This window comes from Brassica oleracea, chromosome C1 (genome assembly GCF_000695525.1).
Source record: "Brassica oleracea var. oleracea cultivar TO1000 chromosome C1, BOL, whole genome shotgun sequence".
Lineage (NCBI taxonomy): Eukaryota > Viridiplantae > Streptophyta > Magnoliopsida > Brassicales > Brassicaceae > Brassica > Brassica oleracea.
Genome location: NC_027748.1, coordinates 20,855,178 through 20,878,063, shown reverse-complemented (window position 1 = coordinate 20,878,063; position 22,886 = coordinate 20,855,178). Strand labels below are relative to the sequence as shown.

The following is a 22,886-nucleotide window of genomic DNA, read 5'->3' as shown; positions in this document are numbered from 1 at the left end:
TTAAGTATAAACACTCGTACCCGTTTGGGTACGGGCTCTGCCCGTTTAGAATCCGTCCGTTAAAGCCCCGGGCATGAAGTCCGTTTTAACATCCCTAGGTACGTCCTCCTCCAGAGACATGGACTGCATTACTTGCGCCAGATTCTCGTCCATTAGAAGTAAAAACAGTGAATTGGTTGTGTTTGGTTCTTTTTTCGCTTGGTATGAGTGCATGTTTTGTGAGATGACTGCGCGATGACCCCTAGACAAACACTCAATGTCGTGGAAAATTTGAAAAAATATTAAAGAGTTTTCGAAACTCGAAGATATTCTTGATATACTTCTTGGAAATTTTCCAAAAGAATTTGAAAATTGGCAAAGAAAAAATCCATCCGTAAAGTTATCTCCATTCTGATTGGTTGATACACACCCTCATATCAAAGGAGAATATTTTGTTTCTAGAGAAAATTTCACCAGAAATAATATATAATTCTCTCTCAGGCCCGACTCCCAAGACTGGTTTACCAATTTGATTTGAGTGACCCACAATTTCTATCTACCCGGTTAATTTCCTCTTTTTGGAATCTGAAGTTGACCTGCCACCTTCTGACTTGCCTCATCTACCCGGTTTCCCTCCGTTTTTGGCAAATTTTTAAATTGACAAAACCACCTTTCTCCTTCAGCCGCCTCCTTGGTTCTTCCTTCTCCGGGTTCAGCCCCCGACTTGTCGGAGGACACGCAGCCTTGCCCCCCTGAGGTCCGTTACGTTCTTTAAAATGGCCGATCTTATGCTCTGCTCTCTCCAGTTGGTGGTTGATTTTCCTACTCAGGCCTTCTCTGTTTGGAACCTGCGACGATAAATTACCACCTCTTCCTAAGGTTGAGTGCTTAACCTCATAATACTAGCCTATCTAGTCCTTGCTCAGTTTGGGATTGTTAGTTTCTTCTTGGTACCAAAGATTCACGCCACATCTCGGATTCCCCTTGCGAACTTTCCTCTACTCCAATTGCTAGACGTTACTCTACCTCTGAGAAGGCTAAGTGGACCGCTACTTACCAGAATCCGGTTCGTAGAGCCCCTAAACCGATCCCGGCGACAAACACCGAGACTCTTATTGAACAGAACAAGCTCTTGCTCATTGGCATAGTTACAAATCCGTCTGCTCAAAATACTCGAGCTCTGGTTGATTTTTTTCGTCCAACACTGGCATGTCTCAGGCTCTATCACAGTCCGGGAGCTCGGCCCCCATCTATTTCAGTTCACCTTTGAATCTGAAAAGGACCTCCAAAGAATTCTTGCTAAGGCCCCCTACCACTTCAAACGTTGGATGATTATACTTCAGCGGTGGGAACCTATAGTTGTAGACAACTTCTCGTCCATCATTGCTTTCTGGATCCGCATCCATGGAATACCGCTACACTACTGGACTAAAGAAGCCCTTGAGGCCATGGGTTCTGAACTTGGACACGTCGACTCTAAGGACGTTCCCAACGGAAGGGTCCGAGTCTTCATTAACGGGCTGAGACCGTTAGAGAGACACCTCGAGATAAGTCTACCTTCGGGAGAGGTCAAGGAAGTGGAATTGGAGTATGAGAAACTTGAGAAACATTGCTTCTCTTGCCTTTACCTCGCCCACGAACAAGATCAGTGTCCCTCGCGATCCTCTTCTACTCAACCCCCCGCGGGTATCAACCAAGCAAGAACTCTGGAAAAACTTGCTGAGCGAAGAAGATTTGAAGGAAAAGGGGTGAGGACTGATGCTTGACCCTTTAAATCTGTGAGGCACTATGATTCCTCCTCCCAACATCGCTCCGTTTATAATAACGGAGACCGACGTATCAGACATCCTCAGCCATCGGAGGAGCGAGGTTATAGATCAGAACGTCGAACTGACTCAGTAGAATACAGACGCCCACCCCCCAGATCCCCTCCTCGTCGATCTGAGCCCTCAAAAAAGGAAGCCTGGATGCCACGTAAAGACCAAGAAGCGGATTCTGCTCCTCGCTCTGATCCTAGAGGCTTTGGAAGACTTTCGGTGAGAACTTCCAGACAACTCCCGGTCTCTCAGATCTCTCATACCCCGCCGCCTCGCCTGGCCAGAGAACCTATGAGAACGCCACCAGGGACAATATCAAAGCGTAATGGGTCAAAGGAGCGTCGTCCTGCCTCGAGAGAATTTCTCCGGTAGTGAGCTTAATTGCTTCATCAGAATGACGTCTGGATATGGAACGACTTTCTCTGCCCTTTAATGGAGAAACCTTGCCTCGTAATGAGGATGTTACTATTAACTCTGGTTTGCTATAAGATGTAGAGGTGCAGTATTTTGAAGAAACTATGGGAGATGCTCCGATCACTGGTAGAACTGGTGCCTCAGGCTCTAAACATGCGGAACAGTCGCCGATCAGAACTCTCAGTGAAGATAGACTACATGTCTCTATGCGGCTTGGCCCTGTATCCGCGGAACCAGACGTTACTGTAACGCTACCTTTAGGTCCCCCACCAAAAAGATCAGAACGCATTGCTGCTAAAACGTTGGGCAAACGCAAACTTCCGCCTCAAGCGGCACCAAAGAAAGTGCCCAACACCGCTGGACAAGGAGTATGCGTGAAGAAAAGAAGGATCACTAAGGTGCATAACTCACCCAAAAGAAAGCCAACCCCAGCTGCGGAGAGCTCAAAGATGGGTGGGCGTGCCCGCAATGCTTTCCAGACGGGGCCTTCTACTAGGGTCTATCCAGCAAGCAAGAAGAAGGTGGCGGATTTTCGGCCACTTCAAGATCCGCTTCCTTAGCATGTTTGAGCTGGAACTGTCAAGGGATTGGAAGCACCCTGACGGTCCAGCGACTCAAAGAGATACGATCTCGTATTTCTCCCGATATCTTGTTTCTAATAGAGACAAAAAACAGTGATGAAACTGTTCTCCGACACTTTCAAAATTCTCTATATAAGCAACATTTCTCTGTCCCACCTACTGGCCTGAGTGGTGGACTTATGTTGTCTTGGAAGGATGATATAAAAGTTGATGTATTGTACTCCTCTTGCAATATTATCGACACTCACATTTGCGCCAACAAGTCTTCATTTTATGCTTCCTTTATTTACGGCGCACTGAGAAGAGAAGATCGGCCAGACTTCTGGAACAAAATTGTTGATTTGGGAAAGGCCCGGGGCGATGCCTGGTTTATAACAGGAGACTTTAATGATCTACTCGACAATTCCGAGAAGGTTGGAGGCCCTCAACGGTGGGAAGGCTCGTTTGTAGCTTTCTGCAGCTTTGTCTCCCAATCGGGCCTGTGGGACCTCCCACACGCTGGTAATCATCTTTCATGGAGGGGAATGAGGCATGACCACTTCATCCAGTCCCGCCTAGATCGAGCCATGGCTAACTGTGCTTGGTCTGAGCTCTTCCCTTCCGGATGCTGTGTCTATCTCCGGTTCGAGGGTTCGGATCATCGCCCGCTCCTCACCCTGTTTGATCAAATCAAAACCCCAAGGAAAGGCACCTTTCGATTTGATCGACGCTTAAGGAAAGATCCTGCTATTCAACAGTTGGTGCAAGAGCAATGGCCACAAACTAGAGACGAGGCGGTGATATCCAAACTCGACAGGATCAGGAGGAAAATCATAGACTGGACAAAGGAGCAAAACATCAAAAGTTGTGAGGTTATCAAAGAAGCTCATCAAATCTTGGAAGCAGCTTTATCGTCTCCGGCCCCTGATATGGATCTGATAAACTCCACCACCGCTACGTTAGAAAAAGCCTATCTTGCGGAAGAGGAGTTTTGGAAACAACGAAGTCGCATCTTATGGCTTCAATGTGGAGATCGGAACTCCGGCTTTTTTCATGCTATTACCCGAGGACGGCGGCAGGTGAACTCCTTTGCGATTCTGGAAGACGAGGAGGGCAGGATCGCTGATACGGAAGAGGGGATTATGCATACTATTTCCCAGTACTTCCGCAATATATTCTCCTCGTCTGGCTCCGACTGCCTGGAGACTGTTAACGAAGCATTATCGCCGTGTATATCACAGGAAGACAATGACCGGCTGATAGCAATACCAGACAAAACCGAAGTGCATAATGCTGTTCTTGCCATTCACGCGGATAAAGCGCCCGGCCCCGACGGCTTCTCGGCGGGCTTCTACCACTCCTTTTGGAGCACCATTGGAGATGATGTGTACCGAGACATTCGGGAGTTCTTTGAGACAGGCTACCTACACCCTCGTCAAAATGAAACCCACGTCCGTTTGATCGCTAAGATTTCAAGTCCGAGGAAGGTCGCGGATTTCCGCCCCATAGCTCTCTGCTCTACCCACTATAAGATCATTGCGAAGATCCTTACGAGACGCCTCCAACCACTGTTATCTCGGATCATCTCACCGCACCAGTCTGCCTTCGTCCCTAAACGGGCTATTGGAGACAATGTGCTCATTACCCACGAGATTCTTCACTATCTACGCACCTCTAAGGCCAAAGTCCGTTGCTCCATGGCTATCAAAACGGATATGAGTAAGGCGTATGATAGGATTGAGTGGGCCTTTTTGGAAGCAGTGCTGCGACGGCTCGGCTTCCACGAGCGGTGGATCTCTTGGATCATGGTCTGTGTGACCTCTGTCTCCTACTAGTTTCTTGTGAATGGAGCTCCACAGGGTAAAGTTAAACCATCACGTGGGATCAGACAAGGTGACCCCTTATCCCCGTACCTTTTCATCCTATGTACGGAGGTCTTATCGGGATTGTGTACACAAGCTTAAGAGTCAGGATCTCTTCCGGGTATCAAAGTTGCTCGCAACTGCCCTCCCGTCAATCACCTGCTCTTTGCCGACGACACCATGTTCTTCACTCGATCAGACCAGGAAAGCTGCTCCAATCTTCGATCTTTGCTGGCCAAATATGAGAGAGCTTCCAGTCAATGTATCAACCCGGCCACATCAACCATTACTTTCTCCTCCAAAACTGCGCTGCCTGCAAAAAATAGAGTTAATCTACCTGTCCATTGACAAAGAAGGTGGCATTGGGAAGTATCTTGGCCTTCCTGAACATTTTGCGAGACATAAGCGGGACATCTTTAACAGCATCATCGATCGTATCAGGCAAAAAATCTTGAGCTGGTCTACAAGGTTTCTTTCGGGAGCGGAGAAACAAGTGTTTCTCAAAGCTGTCCTCACCGCCATTCCAGCCTACGCTATATCCTGTTTCATGCTACCAGCCTCGCTGTGTAAACAAATCAAATCCTTACTTACTAGGTTCTGGTGGGATTCAAAACCAAATATTAGAAAAATGTGTTGGGTGGCCTGGTCTAAACTCACTCTGCCAAAGAACTTGGGAGGTCTTGGATTTCGGGACATCGAGTGTTATAACCAGGCTCTGTTGGCTAAGATTGCTTGGCGGTTGACCCGAGAACCTACTTCATTGCTGGCTCAGACTCTCCTAGGTAAGTATTGCCACTCTGAGTCCCTGCGGGACTGTGCTTGCCGATCATCGGCCTCTCATGGATGGAGGGGCATCATTTGGGGCCGGGACTTACTCCACCTGGGACTTGGATGGAGTGTGGGCACTGGATCTCAGATCAAGGTTTGGTCTGAGCCATGGCTCTCTTCTTCCGAACCTCTAACCCCCATCGGCCCTCCACCATCTGCTGTAAGCCAAGACCTTCTTGTTTCAGACCTCATTAACTGTGAAACGAAGGAATGGAACCTCCAGTCTATCAGGCGGCACTTGCCTCTTTATGAGGAATGTATTCTCCAACTCATTCCCAGTGACTACAATAAACGGGATGAGCTGTTCTGGCTACCGGAGGCCTCTGGCTCCTATACATCAAAGTCAGGCTATGCTATGGCTCGAAAGGCCCATCTTCCCGCCTTGAACCCTGATTTCCCTTGGAAAAAATGTAACTGGAACTTGAACACTCCTCCTAAGATCCAGGCACTATTATGGAAAGCAACAAATGGAGCCTTACCCGTAGGACATACTCTGCGTGTTAGAGGCCTTCGAGCTGAAGCCAAATGCAAAAGGTGTGGAGAGATAGAAACTCCACTACATTTATTCTTCTCCTGTCCTTTTGCTGCCCGAGTCTGGGATCTTGTTCCTGCGATGTTTAAACCAGTTGCAGGTTCTGTCTCTACAATGAGAGAGCTCCTGATCAGTAACACTAAAATGATCAACCTACCACCTACGGGACTGGGACTCTCACCGATCTACCCTACACTCTACTGGCACCTATGGAAGAACCGTAACAGACTACTCTTTGAAGATAAGTATTATACGGAATCGGAACTGCTCCTTAGAGTCTTGAAGGACGTTCGCTGTTGGGAGGAGGCTTCTCAAACCGAGAAATCTGGCCGACTTACCAACACACGATCTCCTCCCCCTCCCCTTCCTCCTACTGGCCTCAGGTGTTTCACGGATGGAGCTTGAGACCCTGCCTCGAGGAACAGTGGACAGGGCTGGGTGTTTACTGATCTTGCGGGTGTCGAAGTTAGACACCACTCTGGTAACCGTCTTCATGTGGCTGCGCCTATTGTGGCAGAAGCACTAGCGGTAAAGGCTGCACTGTTGGATGCAGTCAATCATGACTTCTCTCAGGTGATCGTTTTATCTGATTCGAAGTCTCTCGTCAACCTTCTCAACTCCTCTTCCTCGATGGTGCTACTTCATAGTGTATTGTTCGATATTAGAGTTCTGAGTTGTAGATTTGATTCTATCTCATACTTTCATATTCCCCGTTTACAAAATGTTGTCGCAGACTCACTAGCTAAATCCGCTTTAAGTTCTGTTGTAACCCCTCCCTTGGGAGAGTAACTATCTTTTATTAATGAAATAGTTTGATAGAAAAAAAGAGAGAAATTCGCCATCCTCTGAGCATATGAGATTGATCCGGTTAGTATTGATTCCCGATTTCTAATGCAAAGAAAAATCGATATTGAATTAAGTTCTATTCTATACAGAAGAACGCTAAATCAATCAAATTTCCCGCGTATTGAAATCGGGAAGATGTTTGTGCTCAGAGTTTCTCTCAAAGCGATATTCTGGAATCAATAGATCGAGTCGGTTGCTCAACATTGTCTCCAACCGGTAAGCTGTTCGATGTCTGGACACGATTTAACGGTTCAACACTAGAACCAAAACTTGAGATTTGTCTCGGTGTTTGGTTATTGAATGTGATTTAGAAAGTTTCCTTTTCCTTTTGCTTGAAGATTAATGCTGGATGAGTAATCTGTTGAATGAAATATCACAAATCTGTGTCTTTTCTTTTTACAGTGAATGATTAAATGGTGGGCTACACCGAGCTCTAGAACATTCTGAACGTATACACCATTAGGCTGAGTGAAACTTAGCTTAGAGGTTAGAAGTTATTGAGAGAAAATTGCTCACGAGAATTATAGGAAAACTCTTAACTATGATATTATATTATTATTGTCATACGTTTATGATAAATTTTTCATATATAAACAGTACAAGCGTGTGCTGGCCATAATTGTTGTTATGAAGTAAAGTACAATCAGCAAGTGCAGACCTTTCAATGGTTGGGCAAATTTTTGAAGGTGTTTGAAGAAAGTAGACTCACTCATGACACTATGCCGCTAGGCCAGAACTTCGTGGTATGGTGTGGGAATACTGATCCCAGGAGTGTCTGGAGGCATCTCAGGCAAAACATCTTTTCCTTCAAGATAACTCACCACTTGTGCCATGCTTGGCCTGTCCTCTGGGTTGTACTGTACACAGAGTAGCCCAAGCTTCAGTACCATCTCTATCTCCTTGCTGACGTAATCTCCTTCCAGTCTAGCGTCTCGGGCACCGACCAAGTTCCCTCTTTTCGAGCATTGACATACCCAGCTGATTAGATTAAACTCTTCAGGCTTCCCTGGATACTCTATGAACATTCTCCCACATGCAAACTCAAGTAATAAAGCCCCAAATGAATACACATCGGCTTTGGTTGTTGGCATTCCTGTGATGATTAGCTCCGGAGCCACGTACCCTACGCTTCCAAGCATAGGGTTCCTGTTTGTGCCGAACATAGCCAGGCCAAAATCTAGCCGACCGTTTAGATCCTCATCCAAGAGTACATTCGCGGCTTTAACATCTCTGTGGAGAACGATCTGCTCGTGCAAATAGAGAAGAGCTGAAGCCACTCCCTTGATGATGTGAAACCTTTGTGACCAACTTAGCTTAGGCTTCTCTTCATTAAACAAGAAATCGTCCAGGTTTCCGTAAGGCATGTAATCATAGACCAATAGTAATTCACCTTTTCTTCTGCAGTATCCTAAGAGCTGTACAAGGTTCTTGTGCCTTAACTTCCCAATACCAACAATCTGAGAAACAAGGTGCTTCGTATCTTGCTCTGCATCTAGTGCGACTCGCTTCACAGCGATATGTGCATTGGACGAAAGCTTTCCCCTGTAGACTGTCCCGTTTGCCTCTGTACCAAGCAACTCGCTGTCTTTGAACCCTTTGGTGGCTTTGTAAAGAGCTTTGTAAGAAAATCTCTGAGGGCTGTAATCTTCCTCCCATTCTTCTCTGACTTCTTCATACTTGCTGTTGGCATACATTGATCTTAAGGCTGCTCCCATTTCCAGAAATCAATTTTCAGTTTTTGTTTTGCAGGTTCTCAAGACAGCTTTTACTTTGTTGTCTGAACCAGTTTTGTAAATGGCATTGTTGTGTCTGTTGCAACTTTTTCAAGCCGTCTCCGTTTGGTGAACTTTTGTGTTTGTGGGCAATGAGTTGCCTACCACTTTCTTCCAGGGGGCAAGGTCAACTGTTGTACCGGACCGTCCATTCTTGTTCTTTAATGGGAATCAATCTCTTAAAATGGTATTTAATAATACGAGTTGCATTCATAATCTCGAATTAAGATCTTTCATCATCAGTTAAATGTTATTAAAGTTGCACGTTGAACAGATTCATCTGCTTGATCACCTGGATGAATTCAATTTTAAAATCCTTTTTTCTGAACGTGAAATATTTTTTTTTTATAACAGAAGTCGACAACAAGAAAGCAAAATCGTGTTTTCAATAAAACTAATGGTCAATTAAATGAATGAAAATAAAACAAAAATGATGTATTAGTATCTTCAATCTCATAATACAACAAATAGATGCCAATACAGATTTAACACAGCCACTTTGTTCTTTAGTTTGGTTGAAGCATCTTCCCATGATTTTCTTCCTTAACAACTGCATTTCAACAAATGAATCAGAATACAAATGCAGGTTGAAATGGTTAAATAAAATTGTTTTATTTAAAGATAAGAAGAGGAACTCACTCTCATTTGTGTTGGCTAAAATGGGAGCTTTGTTGTCTGATGAGTTTGAAGCAGGCACCATGTTTGTGGCTCCATTAAATGTACCAGCCTCGGAAGAGGCTTTGCGAGGGCTTATAGCTTTAGATATCACTCGAGAAAGTTCTCTATCGTCTTCCCCAGGCGTAAACTTCTGGCTTATGTATTCCTTCATGGACACGCCTTTGTCCCATACCTGATTGCCATTACAAGCAGAAAATGGTTGACTAATTCATTTATCCAAATGCGCAGACGCAGATGGAGAGGTAACACTTATAATAAACAAGTTATAGTACCTTAGTGTTGAAGCCAGGAGGCTGGTTAGTCCCTGCGGTGTTGATTTCTGAAACATCTTTTACCTCCGGCTCTGCATCTGTTGTTTTCGGGAAAGCCATATCTTGAATCTTCTTGGTTATAGCGTGAGTAGCTTCAGAGACTTTGGCATAAGCAGGTGCTAGCGTCTCTGTTACGGTTTCTGCTACTGTCTTGCTTGGACTAGTTGGTTCCTTGTTTGTGTACTCTTTCCCTTTCTTCTCTTTCTTGACATTCGACGAGACATTCTTCTCAGAGATCATAGGGTTTTCTCTGTTGGAACCAGTACAATATTTTTGTTGTTCAGCGTGGTGATTGGCTGGGAGAACAGACAAGACATTCGTCTCAGTGATCACAGGAGTTTCTCGGGGATGCTGTCTCGCAGTGGCCTTTAGCTCTTCAGGTGCCTTCTTTGATTCATACACTACACAAGACCATCAATCAGTCTTAAGCAATTTATAAAAATAAAATAAATATTGTTTGTCAATGCAGTTTTGATTTACTTGGGGCTCCGAGATATTCAGGATCTTTTTCTTCTTCTAATTCTCCTTCTTCTCTTACTTTATGGTCTTTAGACTTGTCACGTGGTGAAAGTGTGGCAAAACCTCCTGCTTCTTTAACTTGGTGGTCTGCGGATCTGCCAAATGGTGGCGACATGGTTGCATCACCTTCTTCATCATGTCTCCTCTTGCCGCTGAGACTGTGCTGCAGCTTTTTTGCCTTATCCTTCACTTTTGAGAACAAAGATTTCTTATGGTGGGAATGTTCTCCATGATGCTCATTTTCCTTTCTTGGTGAGCCAATAGGCGACAATTTAGACGCTTCACCAGCTAGAAAAAAGTATGAAAGAACATCAAAATAAGTTAGGGAGAAGCAACAAAACAAATATATTGTGAAATCAGATAATTTCTTGAAGAGATTTACAATGATGACGCTGGCGAAGTGTTGAGAAGCTAGGGCTTCCTGGTTGATGAACATGTGTTTTTAAGGTTTCGAGCTCAGCGACCGGGTCAAGTTGATGCGACATTTGAGAAAAACAAACAGTCTTGTAGGTTTTCTGTTTTGGAACTTTGATTCTCAGATGATAACACAAGATGAATATAAAGACAAGAAAGGGTGGTGTGCATGTCCCTGAATCTTGTTTATCCGAGGTTCTTGGAGAGACCACAAGAAAATTGCTTAAGAATAGCCATGGCCTCCAATGGAAGAAACATTAAAAAAAAAGAAGAGACAGTCTTTGCCTTAGGTATTGACTTTTTGAGCTGAATAATAGGACTCGCATCTATAGGGTTTTCTAGAGAAAAAAATGGAAGCAGAAAATAGAAAGACACTCCTTAAAGAACTCAAGCAAGACTCGGAACTTCTGACCCAAAATATTGCTTGTGTGAAAAGGAAAATAGTGAACACACGAAATTTAGTTGATATCGAATTTTAAATAGCTCCGGATCAGTCCAAAGCACATATAACTTCAATGAATGTGAATTGAATAGAAAGAGAAGTAAATATAATGGAGAATAGAACCTGAAAGTTATGAAGAGGCAATGAATGATCTTAACAACGATAAATAGACAGATGCAGCAGAAGAAGAGATGACGTCTCTGAAGAAAAATCACACTTGGAGTTTGATTGACAGACCTAAGGATCAAAAATCGATTTGTTGCATAAAGATCTTTAAAAGAAAACCTGGAATTGTTGGAGTAGAGTCTCCCAGCTACAAAGCACGGCTTGTAACCAAAGGCTAGTCACAGAAGAAGGGCATAGATTATCAGAAGATGTTTGGGCATAGATTATCAGATGATGTTTGCACCAGTTATAAAACATGTATCCATCAGATACTTACTGTACGTAGTAGTACATTTCAATGTGGAACTACAATAGCTTGATGTAAAGACAACTTTTCTCCATGGATATTATCGATCCTAAAATCTACACTATGTATTTATTAGTTATCGGGAGTTTGATCTAGGGAAGATAAAATGACGTAGACAACGATATCTTTAGAACACAACGATGTAATCAGTTTCCAGTAGGCAAAAATAGACTTTATTGATGAATAAGGATGAATACAATGAACGAATTAAGATCGAATGTTACAGAACGAGATCGATAAGATCAAACGCTAAAACTAGATGAAAACAAGGTCGAAGTATGGGTGTAGCTCTCTCTAGGGTTTTCAGCGTATCCTCTTTCTTATGCATCGATCTCTTCTTATAATGGGCTGCTCCCGTGTTCTTCGCAACCGTTCCGCGATCTCCGGTTCTTCGAAGTCTCCGTCTCGAGCTCGCGTGCTCGTTATGGGCTTTAACTCTTCGCAGCCCATATCCTTGATCGTGGCCCATTAATGTATTAACCGAAATTGGGTCCAACATTTGTCCTCCAGCCTCTTTTGGTTTGAACGAAAAGAAAAGAGGCGGTTTGCTTGAATTCTGATTTCGTCGTTTGGTAACTGGTGCGATTTTGGTTTGACTTCATGATAAACTTTGAAGACCGTTGTTTGGCACGTTTTTATTCTTGCGCGTAACGGCTATATCAGCCGCCGCTAGGGCGAGTCCTAGGTCATCATTATCCTTCTCGAGAATGACGATAGAGCCGTTAGGGTGGCTATAAATGCGCAAGAGATTTTTTTTTGTCTCAATTCCGATTCTTCTTCTTCATCTCCTTTTGTTATTTCTTTGAGATTTCTTGATCATAGAACCTGAGATGTCTTCATCATTCAGTTTCCCTCATCCGACGACTGAGACCGACGATCTTGAGGATCTCCACAAGGTGTATGGAGTCGACCGCACCGTCATCCTTGACTTGGCTTCTGCGTCTGAGACTCCCGAGACCATTCGAGGAGGATATTGCAGAGCTTATCTCCCTTTCTTCCAATCTTGCGGTCTTACCTTCCCGATTCTGGAGCCTATCCTCGAGATCTTGGCAGAGCTTGGTTTATCGTTTAATCAAATCTGCCCGAACTTCCTTAGGCATCTCGTAGCGTTCTTGGTTAGAGCTATGGAGGAAGGTCTTTCCTTCGGTCTTGGTGAGTTCCGTCACCTTGTTCTGGTGAAGCGGAACAAGCAGAGTCCCAAAACTTTCCTCGTGTCTCCGTGGGTCGCCACATTATTGAGGACATCCCTTATCGCGATGAGAAGTGGCGCGAACATTTTTTTGTCTTTAAGGTGGATCGAGCGTCCATGGGCGACTTCGATTTCTCTCGACTTCCCCGGAATTGGACTAGGAATATAGGTTAGTTCTTTCCTAATCTTAATGTCGATCATTTTTTCTTTGGGGGATTTGTGATTCAAATCTTCGTTTTTTCTTTAATTGTTTCAGTTCATTCCGGAAGTTCTTCGATGTTGGACGAGATTCGGGGTTTGATCGGAGGGAGTCCTCCGGAGAGGTCGTTCGAACTGGTCATCGTTTGACCAGACCCGGATCCGAGCTGCTTTTGCCATGCCAGGAGGAACAAACAGGGCCCCACCGGTTATTGGCAACTCTCAGGAAGTCATTGCGACTCCTTCCATCCAAGCTCAGTCTTCAGACCGATTGATCAGGCAGCTTGTGAGGAGATCGTTGTTTCGTACTTCCGGGTCGACGTCGAGGAGCAGAATTCTGATAGACCTCCCTTGATCTCGATTCGGGATTCCGATGATGAAGATGCTCCTGAGGAGCGACGATCTCCTGTCTCGTTGAGCCCTGGCTCAGAAGACAAAACCATTGCCGTGACCCGTAAGCGACGTCAATCGTCGAAGGCCGCCTTGCCTGGTCCGTCCCGTTGTAGGCGAGAATCAACCGTCCCGGGGCCTGTTTCTGAAGGTGATGGTCCTTTTTTTGTGGCTCAGGACGACCTGATCTCTCTCACCGGTCGCATGAGGTCTGTGGGTTGCCGTCTTCCGTCCCTTACTTCTCTGACCGAGAAGGAGGCTTACGCCAAAGTGGCGGTCGTGAGCTCTAAGGTCTGTTTCCTGCTTTCTTTCCTTCTGAAAGGTGCTTTGAGGTTCTTATTTGTAAGCTTCGCTTTCTTTAGGTTATGGAAGCCTTTAACGAGTATGTTGTAGCGATGGAGGATTGCGTTGAGGTTTCTCAGAATGACAAGGAGATCAAGATCATCGGTTCTGAGATCAAGAGGCTTTCGGTGGAGCTTGAAGTCACCAAATGAGAGGGTAAAAGGGATGCTGAAAAGATCGAGGCCTTGACCGATGACTAGAGGAGGACTCGCCAGGAGGGCACGACTCTTGCGGCCCAGGCCGTTGCTCAGAAGGCCAAAATCGTAGCACTTGAAGTCGAGAGGGATCGAGATATTCGTCGTGCTTCTCGCATCGCTCGCCGTGACGTCGCGGGACGATATCGAGAGATTCTAGAGTCCTTGAAGGAGAAGTGGATGAACAAGAAAAAGGAGGTGTCAACTGAGATCCAGTTGCAAGAGGTGGTCGCCAACATCGATCTTCTGAACGAGCTTAAGGATGGGGGCTTAACCGTGGATGCTGAGCTCGCTCGTTTGAAGGAGATGGAGAAGGACTGTGAAGGTCTTGTTACTTTGGCTACCGTATCGGATTGGTCAATCTCCAAACTCGATCTTCCTCAAGTTTCTAAAGATTCGGTGGATCAAGCCGAAGGGTCGTCTGTTCCCGATGGAGCCGATTCAAGTTAATCTTTTCTGTTTCGATATCTCTTTTTTTTTACTATCTTTTTTGTTTCAGGCTTTTGTTTTCCGCGATATTTGATCGCGAGTTTCGATTATCTTGAATGGATAAACATGATTTTCAGAATATCTTTGCTTCCTTAGTCTTCGAGATTCATTTATCTAGATAGTTGAGATACGGAGACGCCTTGGTCTTTATAAAGTTTTACTTCGCTTAGGGTTTATCACAGTGCTCCGATAGATTCTTGTTCCCTTTTGCCGAAAGGACATGGCATCGAGAAGGACGACCCTTCGCGACTCCGAAAGGATACGAAATCGAACTGGTTGTGTTAGTGCGGAATGCATCCGATCCGGAGACTTGAGCGAAGCGCTCACAGAAGTTCTTCGCGAGGAGACCCGAATCCCGCGAGCTTCACCTCAAGAGGGAAAAGACCTCGAGGGCGAAAAGTCTGCTGCTCGTATAAAGTCGAGTAGCCCAACTGGTTCGGAGGGGCACGATCGTCCTCCGAAGAAGGCCAAAACGAATGGTTCAGACCATCGTCTCGGTGTTTCGGGTGATACGGTTGTTGCTGAACCGTTTCATTTGCAGTTTTCTCACTCCAAGGATTGTTCTATCACGGAGGATCCGGATAGTGTTGCTCACTTGGTGAGGCATTTCAAGCATGCTAGATGTCCACTTCCTTTGTTGCGAAATATGACGGAGCACAAGGCTGATGTGAAGATGGCTATCGATCATGCTAAGGTTGTCTTTTTGATAATTGTAACTTTAAATCTTTAGCTTGTTTTGTTCGTGCTGACTCGTTATGTTCCAGGCTATGGAGGCAAATAACGAGTTTGCGGCGACTTTGGAGAGGCGTCTGCAGGACGTTCCGCGCTCCGACGAGCTTTACGAAATAAAGAAGGTCGTTCGGGAGATGAAACTTGGTCTGAAGATGGCTCAGGATCGAGAGCGTGCTAACGCTGCTCAGCTGGCTGCTGCTGAGAAGCTGGGAAATCAAGCCGCTTCGCTCGAGGCTCGTTCACGAGCCGTGAGTAACGAGAGGAAGTCAGCCCTTGAGGAAGTCTCTTTTTGGAGGTGAAGGTCGAATCTTCCGCTAATAAGTTCTCTGATGACCTTCTATGCGCAACTTACGATGCTAAAAAGGCTTTGGCAGACATCTACTTGGATTTGCTGATATCTCTGAAAGAGAAGTGGAAGAAGAAGAAGGCCGCAACATATTTTGAAGCTCGCCTTAGGGAGGTCATGGCAAACATAGATCTCTTGAAGGAGATCATGAACAACAACCTCTTGGCTTCAGATGAGTTGTTGCGTCTTCGAACGAAGGAGGTCGAGCTCGGATCCGAGCTCGATATGATGGCGGTTTCAGATTTCTCTGTTGAGATGCTCGATCTGCCTCAGATTTCGGAGGATCTGCCAGAAGATTTCTTTGCTAAAGTTCCTTCTATGGTGAATGGCACGGGTGACGCGACGAAGCGCGCGGGTGGCCAGTTCGAGGATGGTGAATTCGACATCGAAGAGTAGTTTTAGGGATTTTCTTTTTGTTTTTGCTCTTCCCCTTTGTTTCCGTAGCTTTATTATTATTATTATTATTTTTTAATAAAGAAAGGATTGTGAGTTCCCGAGTTGTTTGTCACTATTTTCTTGTTCATGCGAGGCTGATCTTTTGAGGCCGTGTGTCGATTTGTCGTAGGTACTTTTACCGACGTGCGCTTGATGTAACAAAAGATTTTGTTAACTAGTTTTCGCCGCGCTCGTTGGCAGAGCTGGCTGTAACCAAAGACTTGATCAGGGTCCTGGTTTACAGTCAGCCGTTAAGAATATTGCGATTTTCGGATATAAGAAATCTATTAAGCTCGAACAGCGAAGTGTAAGAACTGAATTCTATTAAAATGTCAGGTTCCGGTTTGTTACAAATTTGGGACAAAGAGGGTAGCTTGTCTTTTGATTCGAAGTCGATGGTGTCGTGCTAGCGTACTTCGGATGTTGTGATGCGCATCCTTCGAGCTTTGTATTTTGTGGGTGACTGAACTCATGTCGTGAGTTGCCTACGTACCCTCGGCGAGGGATCAAGTCGTAACGTAGTTCGATTATTTTTCCCAGGGATAGGGTCTTTTGTTCGGTGGTTCATGTACGTGTGTACGTCTGTTGTTGATCTTGATTGCTTGATTTGGGGTGCTGCTTGATATCCTTGAATCTTGCGAGGTAGCATGTTCTGAAGCTCTTTTGGCTTCCTCTAATAGTTTCGATTCCTTATGGAGTTTGGGAATTTCAGGCACTGGTGGTAGGTTGAGGGAACTGCCTTCATGTTGTATAGCCAGAGCCTTCCAAGGATTGCATTGAACGGGGCTGAACGGTCTATCATGATGAATTCCACGATTTTCCTGACTTCTCCGGCGGTTACAGCGAGCTCGATTGACCCGAGGGAGTAGGTGGTTTCCCCTGCGAACCCGATCAGAGGGGTTCGTTCTTGCTTAAAGAGTGCTTTGGTGAATCTCATTCTTTTGAACGCGTCGTAGAATAGGACATCAGCCGAGCTACCGGTGTCGATCATTACTCGAGATAGTTCACAGCCGTCGACGTCGAGTCGTATTACGAGAGCGTTGTCGTGTGGTTTGTCAAGATCTGCGGTCTCATTTTCGTCGAAGGTGATTTCGTGGTCGGGACCCGATAGGGGCTCTCTGACTCCTACGCTGTTTTCGGCTCTTCGTTGATATGCTTTGATTGAGTTAACCGAGTTGCAAAATTTAGAGCCTCCGTAGATAAAGTCGATTCGTTTTTTGCCTTTGTCGTACGCCGGAAAATTCCGTCTTTTGGTTGGTGTTGGTTGGTAGTGTCTCTGTCCCCCAAACATGTTGCGATTAAGGGTTCGCATGCTGTCTTTCTTTTGAATTTGTGGGGCAATCGATCTTTCTAGCAGTCCGCGGATTCTGGCCATCTTATGCCTTCGCTTGAAGTTGGGGATTTTCCTAAAGGGAGACCTCGCATTTGGGTTGTATCGAGTAATGCTAGGAGGACGATTAGCTTCATTGAGGTTCTATGCATACTCTTCCTTCGGTCTGTCCCTCGATTTTTTTAGGTGTATGGCTTTCTGACCCCCATGAAATCATGTAGACTCTTTTCTTTGGCGATGGGGGTGGAGAGCTAGGCGATTCTGGCTCGGTTTCCCTGTTTCTTTTATTCGAAGAGCCTTTAGTTTTTCGATTGGATTTTGGAGTCGCTGGCTCTTCTTCTTCTTCTCCGGTATCCTCGCTGGTCTTTTTATTTTTGTTTTGACTGCGAAGTGCGGCTCGACATTCCACGGTCGAATGACGTTTACGTTCATGGAAGGCACAGTGTTTGTTGGGATCGTACGTTGATGATTTGTTTTGCGGCGAATTGTTTATCGCATAGGAGTGTTGCCTTTTTTAGTTGCTGGTTCTTTAGGAGCATTATTCTTTTTGGCGGCGTTATTTTTGTTTGCGCTCTACTGTTCCTTTAAGGCTGCGACTACCACTTCGTGGGTTGCAAAGTAGGAAGCTCGGTGTAGGGCATCGTCCAATGAGATTGGTACTCGTACTGCTATTTCTTCCCTGAATTTGGATGAGAACCAGATGCCGTTCTTTAACGCCGCCAGGGCCACGACTTCGTTTGGGTTTGATTTCTCTGAACTTGTTTATGTTTGCTCTTAACGGCTTGAAAGGCGCTTGCTTGAGATTCCAGAGGTCCGCCTCGTTAACTCTTGTTTCTATGAAGACCGAGTGTTGTTTGAGGAACGTAGACACCAACTGGGTGAAATTGTCGATTGATTTTTCTTCCAGGCCAGCGAACCACTCAAGGGCAGCCCCGGTGAGATTTTCGGCAAAGAAGTGGCAATAACCGGCCTCTTATTCATCGTCGTTGAGGTGTTCTCTTGAAATCGCTAGTCAAAAGGCTCGCACATGGGCTTTTGGGTCTGTGTTCCCCGTGTACTCGGGGAATTTCAATTTTCCCACATGGTGTAGCCTTACGCCGGTGATTCGGTTCGTGAATGGAGTCCTTCTAGTCTCCTCGATGACCATATCTATGTCTGGAGCGGTGCTCATCGCCATATGCACGATGGCGTGTATTCTTTTGAGCTCGGCATTGTTTCTTTCGATATAATTCTCGAACGTTCCGGTTTCGCCCGGGATCTCCAGGTCCTCTCTTTGAGGATCCGCGTCGATGGGTCTGCGGGGGTCGTAACCTTAATCTTGCCCTATTGGGTCACTGAAACCCGTTTGCTGAACGGTTCTCGCAGCAGATGGAGTTTGATTCTCGGATGTCAGGTTTCCCAGTGGTGGCATTCGATTTCTAGGCTCCCCGGGTCTTTCCATATATATGTTTTGTGATTGGATCGGAGTACTTCTTTGGGCTTGTAGTCCGGTTTCTATTTCGTCCAGCCTGCTGTAACTCAGGCTTCGCTGAGGCATGCTCTGCTGCGGAGGTCGCTGTGAGTTCTCTCCCATGCAGCGTCCGGATCGAGCGCTCGGGATCTCTGGAGTACGGAAGGCTCCGGTATTTTGAGGATTTAGTGTTTCCCTTAATGGATCAGACGGCGGTTGGTTTCATTCTCTGGCTTTAGCTTGGTGCTCCCCTATTTCCCGTTTGGCTTGATCCAGTCGGTTAGCGATGGTTGGATAAGCGGCCTTGTAACACCCCCGAGCCATTTTAGACATCGGTCAGTCAGCCGGGAAACAATCAAACAAGAACATGCCCGAACGACCTTCCTCTGCCAAGTCCAGAAGTGTTACGACGAGCTGAGAATAGACTTTCCAAGTCACAAACATAATTCTGTAACCCAAAATATCCATTCAAAACCCGTTTCCTCTAATCTTCGGCCTGAGGCTTTGTAACTCGTACCGAGTCATAGAGTTGTGTTAGGTTGGACTAACCTAATATCAGATTCAACACGTCACGAATATAAAACATACTTTATATCATATATGTAAAACATAAAGTTCACAAGCCCAAAATATTATACATAGGGTTCATGGACGCAACCGAAAGTAAAACATACATTCATATATCTTGAAAACGAGTCTTTGGCAAAAGATGTCCAATCTACACTAGCTCCTACAGTTTCGCGAGCGCTATGGTCCTTTCTACTGGCCACCTGCACAAGGATGTGAGGAGTGAGTGAACTAGTTTCACTCAGTGAGCCAGGTTTCCTGCCTAGCATATACAACTACCCGTCATTCTAAACCCAACCCCAAACACAAGCAAGACGGGTAGTTCAACAATCAATATCCAAAATCATAAAGCATGACCGATTTAAGCAATAAACCATTACACCATAATAAATCAAAATACTCTTTATAAGTGTCACATCAATCAACCATATATATATATACTCATAGGGCCAAACAGAATCATTCTTCCTCCACATAAGGGACATCAACAATCCCTTCACTATTACACCACACAGGCGTAGGCGCTCGGGAATTGCCCGGTCACGGTCCTCAATCGGAATCGCCGTGCCCCGATCTTCTATCGGACTCGCCGGGGGCTGTCACATCCATGTGTGACACTCGGCTTTGGTAATCAAGCCAAGTTAAACCGAGCCCACCACTTTCCGGACCACGACCGGCTTAGTGGTACCATTTGAGGAAGCAATGACCTACTAGAACCACCACGAGGTTCTCACACAACAGTACCAACACGAGGTACACACCATAGCAACATATAATAATCACACAATCACGATAACCCAGGTGCTTAGACTAGTCTTGCTATCGACTCAGCCCATGCATCGTCTCAAGCCTCGGATCCGACACCTAGACCGGTCCGGCTATCCTAGCTCGGAAGCCGTCTCCGATGTCAGGAACCTGCATTAAAATTTTGTTAACAAACAATTAACCGTGACTCACAGTGATTAAGCGATGTGGCTCGACTCTTTGATTCCAGATGTTGACCAAACCCCTTTTATCCCCTCCAAATCTTCGTCTTGGTACCGTGATGTTAAATCCCAAAACCCAACGTCAATGTCTTGAATGGACTGGTCTGGACTGATCAGAACTCGGAAAGAACCTTATTTCACTTCTGGACAGTCTTTCGGAACTTTCGGGCAGTATTTCGGTCCTCGAAAACTCTCTAAAATTCTCGTAACAGCTCGGAATCTCCTGATTTCTTTTTCTACTTCTGTATCTCTTTCTAACCCACGTCTTTATGTGTTTTGGGATCAATGAAAATGAGCAGGGGAGCTGAGTATATATAGAAGACACCGGCCAGTTAGGATTCACCACCCAAGCGCATGTATGTCATCCCACATGCTTCCGGTTGCATGCGTGGCGACACATGGACGTACACATGCCCTTTTGCATGCTCTCTGGCCATGCCAGAAGACACCTTCATGTACACTTGCCCTTCAGCATGTCTGGTGTTCATGCATCGCGACACACGGGCCTCTGCATGTCGGTTCGCATGCGCAGATTGCAAGTACTGCGACACCTCGTGCTTCTGTGTCTCGAGCTGCATGGAACTGCTTCATGCACGTCTACACCTCCTTCTTGTGTTGACCCTCAGCAGGTTAAATGGTTGACACCACGTCCTGATCCCTCAGATCAAGCTACCTCTAGCTTCTCGGTCGATTTGCGTGATTTCGGTCCTTCTGGTGAATTTTCGTCCCACGATCAATCCCAATTTTTTTCCGTTCCCAATCTGATGAGCTGAATATTTTTAATAAACTCCAGATTAACTTTAATCATGAGGATAAATATTTTCCGAGCCTTCGGCTTGCCCGAGAAACTCCATAATATCGAAATTATGGTTTTTTTTATTTAAGACGGGGTATTACATCCTCCTCCCCTTATTAGAATTCGTCCCCGAATTATCTAAGGATCCGGTGATCCCCCTTCTTCCATCACTACATCTTCGTGGAAGAACTCTGGATGCAACGCTTTGAATCTTGATTCATCCTCCCAGGTCACAACTACACGGTTCCGCTTACCCCAGAAAACTTGGACTTGAGGAATTTCTCGATTCTTCAATCTTCGTATCCGACGTTCACCTATTCGGATTGGTCCCTCTGGATAAGTGAGGTTTGTTTGCAGGTTTTCGATTTGCTCTGTCTCAATAGAGTTGGGATCATGAACATGTTTCCGGAGCATTGATACGTGAAATACCAGATGTATTTGCATCTCTCCAGGTAGTTTTAGACAATAAGCTACCTCTCTGATTCGTTGTATAATCTGGTAAGGCCCAATGAATCTTACCGCTAGTTTCCCGACCTTCCCGAGTCGATCCTTTCCTTTTTGAGCTGACACTTTCAGATAAACCCAATCACCAATACTGAACACCATTTTTGTCCTTGATTGATCAGCGTACTTTTTTTGTCTATCCTGCGCTTTCTTCATATTGGTTTGAATGATCTCCAACTTTTTCATTGTCTCTTCTACAATTACGGGTCCAAACTCTCTTCTTTCTCCAACTTCGGTCCAGCATAAAGGTGTTTTGCATGGCCTCCCATAAAGCGCCTCATATGGTGTCATACCTATGCTAGAATGAAAGCTGTTGTTGTAGGAGAATTCGATTAATGGTAAATGCGTTTCCCAGCATCCCGTCCAATCCAATATACACATCCGCATCATATCCTCTATGGTGCGAATGGTTCTTTTGGTTTGGCCGTCCGTCTCGGGATGATACGCAGTGCTCATGAATAACCTAGTTCCCACTGCTTCTTGTAACGCCTTCCAAAAGTTTGAGGTAAATCTAGGATCTCGATTGGAGACTATATATGTTGGCACACCATGCAACCTCACAATTTGGTCCACATACATCTCTGCCAATACTTCTACTTTATCGGTTTCCTTCATAGGTTACAAGTGCGCCACCTTCATCAGTCTGTCAACAATCACCCATATTGCGTTATTTGATCTACCTCGAGCCGGGGGTAACCCAGTGATGAAATCCATGGATATGGAATCCCATTTCCACTGAGGTACTGGTAAGTTTTGTAACAACCCTCCTGGAATCTGATGCTCGGCTTTGACTTGTTGACAAGTTTGACATTGAGCCACCCATCACGCCACTGATTTCTTCATTCCTGGCCAATGATAATACCTTCGGATACCTCAGTACATTTTCGTACTCCCAGGATGGATACTGAGTAACGAGTAATGCGTCGACTTAAAAATATCATCTCGTAGCCCTTCTCCCTGTGGTACTGATATCCTCCCATTAAGTAATAGTGTATCATCTGCCACCACATGATATCCACTTGCGTTTGGAGCTTCTTGAATTTTAACTTCTGTGATGATCCCTTTTAACTTTTCATCACGCTGTTGCTCCTGTCTGCTCCGTGCGAGTAAACCTGCCTGGTTTACGGTACGTATGCCTAAAGGCTCACTTGGCTCCCCTTAAATTGCCCATAAAGTCATCAACTTGAGTTCACTTGATAACGCTTCCACTTCCTTTCCAACATCAGAAGCCAACTTTCTACGACTTAGTTCATCTGCGACCACATTAGCTTTGCCTGGATGATATTGAATCTTCAGGTCGTAATCTGCCTCAAACTCCATCCATCGCCTTTGTCAGAGGTTCAAATCAGGCTGTGTGAACAAGTACTTGAGACTCTTATGATCTGTGAATACTTCCACGACTTCTCCATATAAGTAAGATCTCCAAATCCTTAACGCAAACACCACTTCCGCCATTTCTAAATCGTGTGTTGGGTAGTTCTCTTCATCCTTC

The 22,886-nt window shown here is 45.4% G+C and overlaps 3 protein-coding genes and 1 long non-coding RNA gene across 5 annotated transcripts; 2 read left to right on the top strand and 2 right to left on the bottom strand.

Moving 5' to 3' along the window:
* The first annotated feature begins 6,795 nt into the window (after positions 1-6,795).
* On the top strand, positions 6,796-8,869 carry LOC106296560. 2 transcript variants are annotated; one of them, XR_001261260.1, is made up of 3 exons: positions 6,796-6,859; positions 6,928-7,054; positions 8,588-8,869. It is a non-coding gene; the product is annotated as an uncharacterized LOC106296560 (long non-coding RNA). The 2 variants fall into 2 exon arrangements; XR_001261261.1 differs by lacking the exon at positions 8,588-8,869 and adding an exon at positions 7,241-7,425.
* LOC106296555 (receptor like protein kinase S.3) lies at positions 7,458-8,593 on the bottom strand. The gene has a single exon (XM_013732708.1). The coding sequence runs from the start codon at positions 8,551-8,553 to the stop codon at positions 7,564-7,566; it is 990 nt and encodes a 329-aa protein (XP_013588162.1). The 5' UTR covers positions 8,554-8,593; the 3' UTR covers positions 7,458-7,563.
* Positions 8,870-8,944: 75 nt separating the features above from the next.
* LOC106300057 lies at positions 8,945-10,785 on the bottom strand. Its single transcript, XM_013736119.1, has 5 exons — positions 10,501-10,785; positions 10,080-10,406; positions 9,561-10,000; positions 9,250-9,460; positions 8,945-9,160 (listed from the first exon to the last, which is right to left on the bottom strand). Exons 1-5 carry the CDS (start codon positions 10,601-10,603, stop codon positions 9,117-9,119), a joined length of 1,125 nt encoding a protein of 374 aa, XP_013591573.1. The 5' UTR covers positions 10,604-10,785; the 3' UTR covers positions 8,945-9,116.
* Positions 10,786-12,276: 1,491 nt separating this feature from the next.
* LOC106334675 lies at positions 12,277-14,209 on the top strand. Its single transcript, XM_013773003.1, has 5 exons — positions 12,277-12,598; positions 12,892-12,958; positions 13,019-13,514; positions 13,586-13,705; positions 13,766-14,209. The coding sequence occupies exons 1-5, from the start codon at positions 12,277-12,279 to the stop codon at positions 14,207-14,209; spliced, it is 1,449 nt and encodes a 482-aa protein (XP_013628457.1).
* Positions 14,210-22,886: the final 8,677 nt, after the last annotated feature.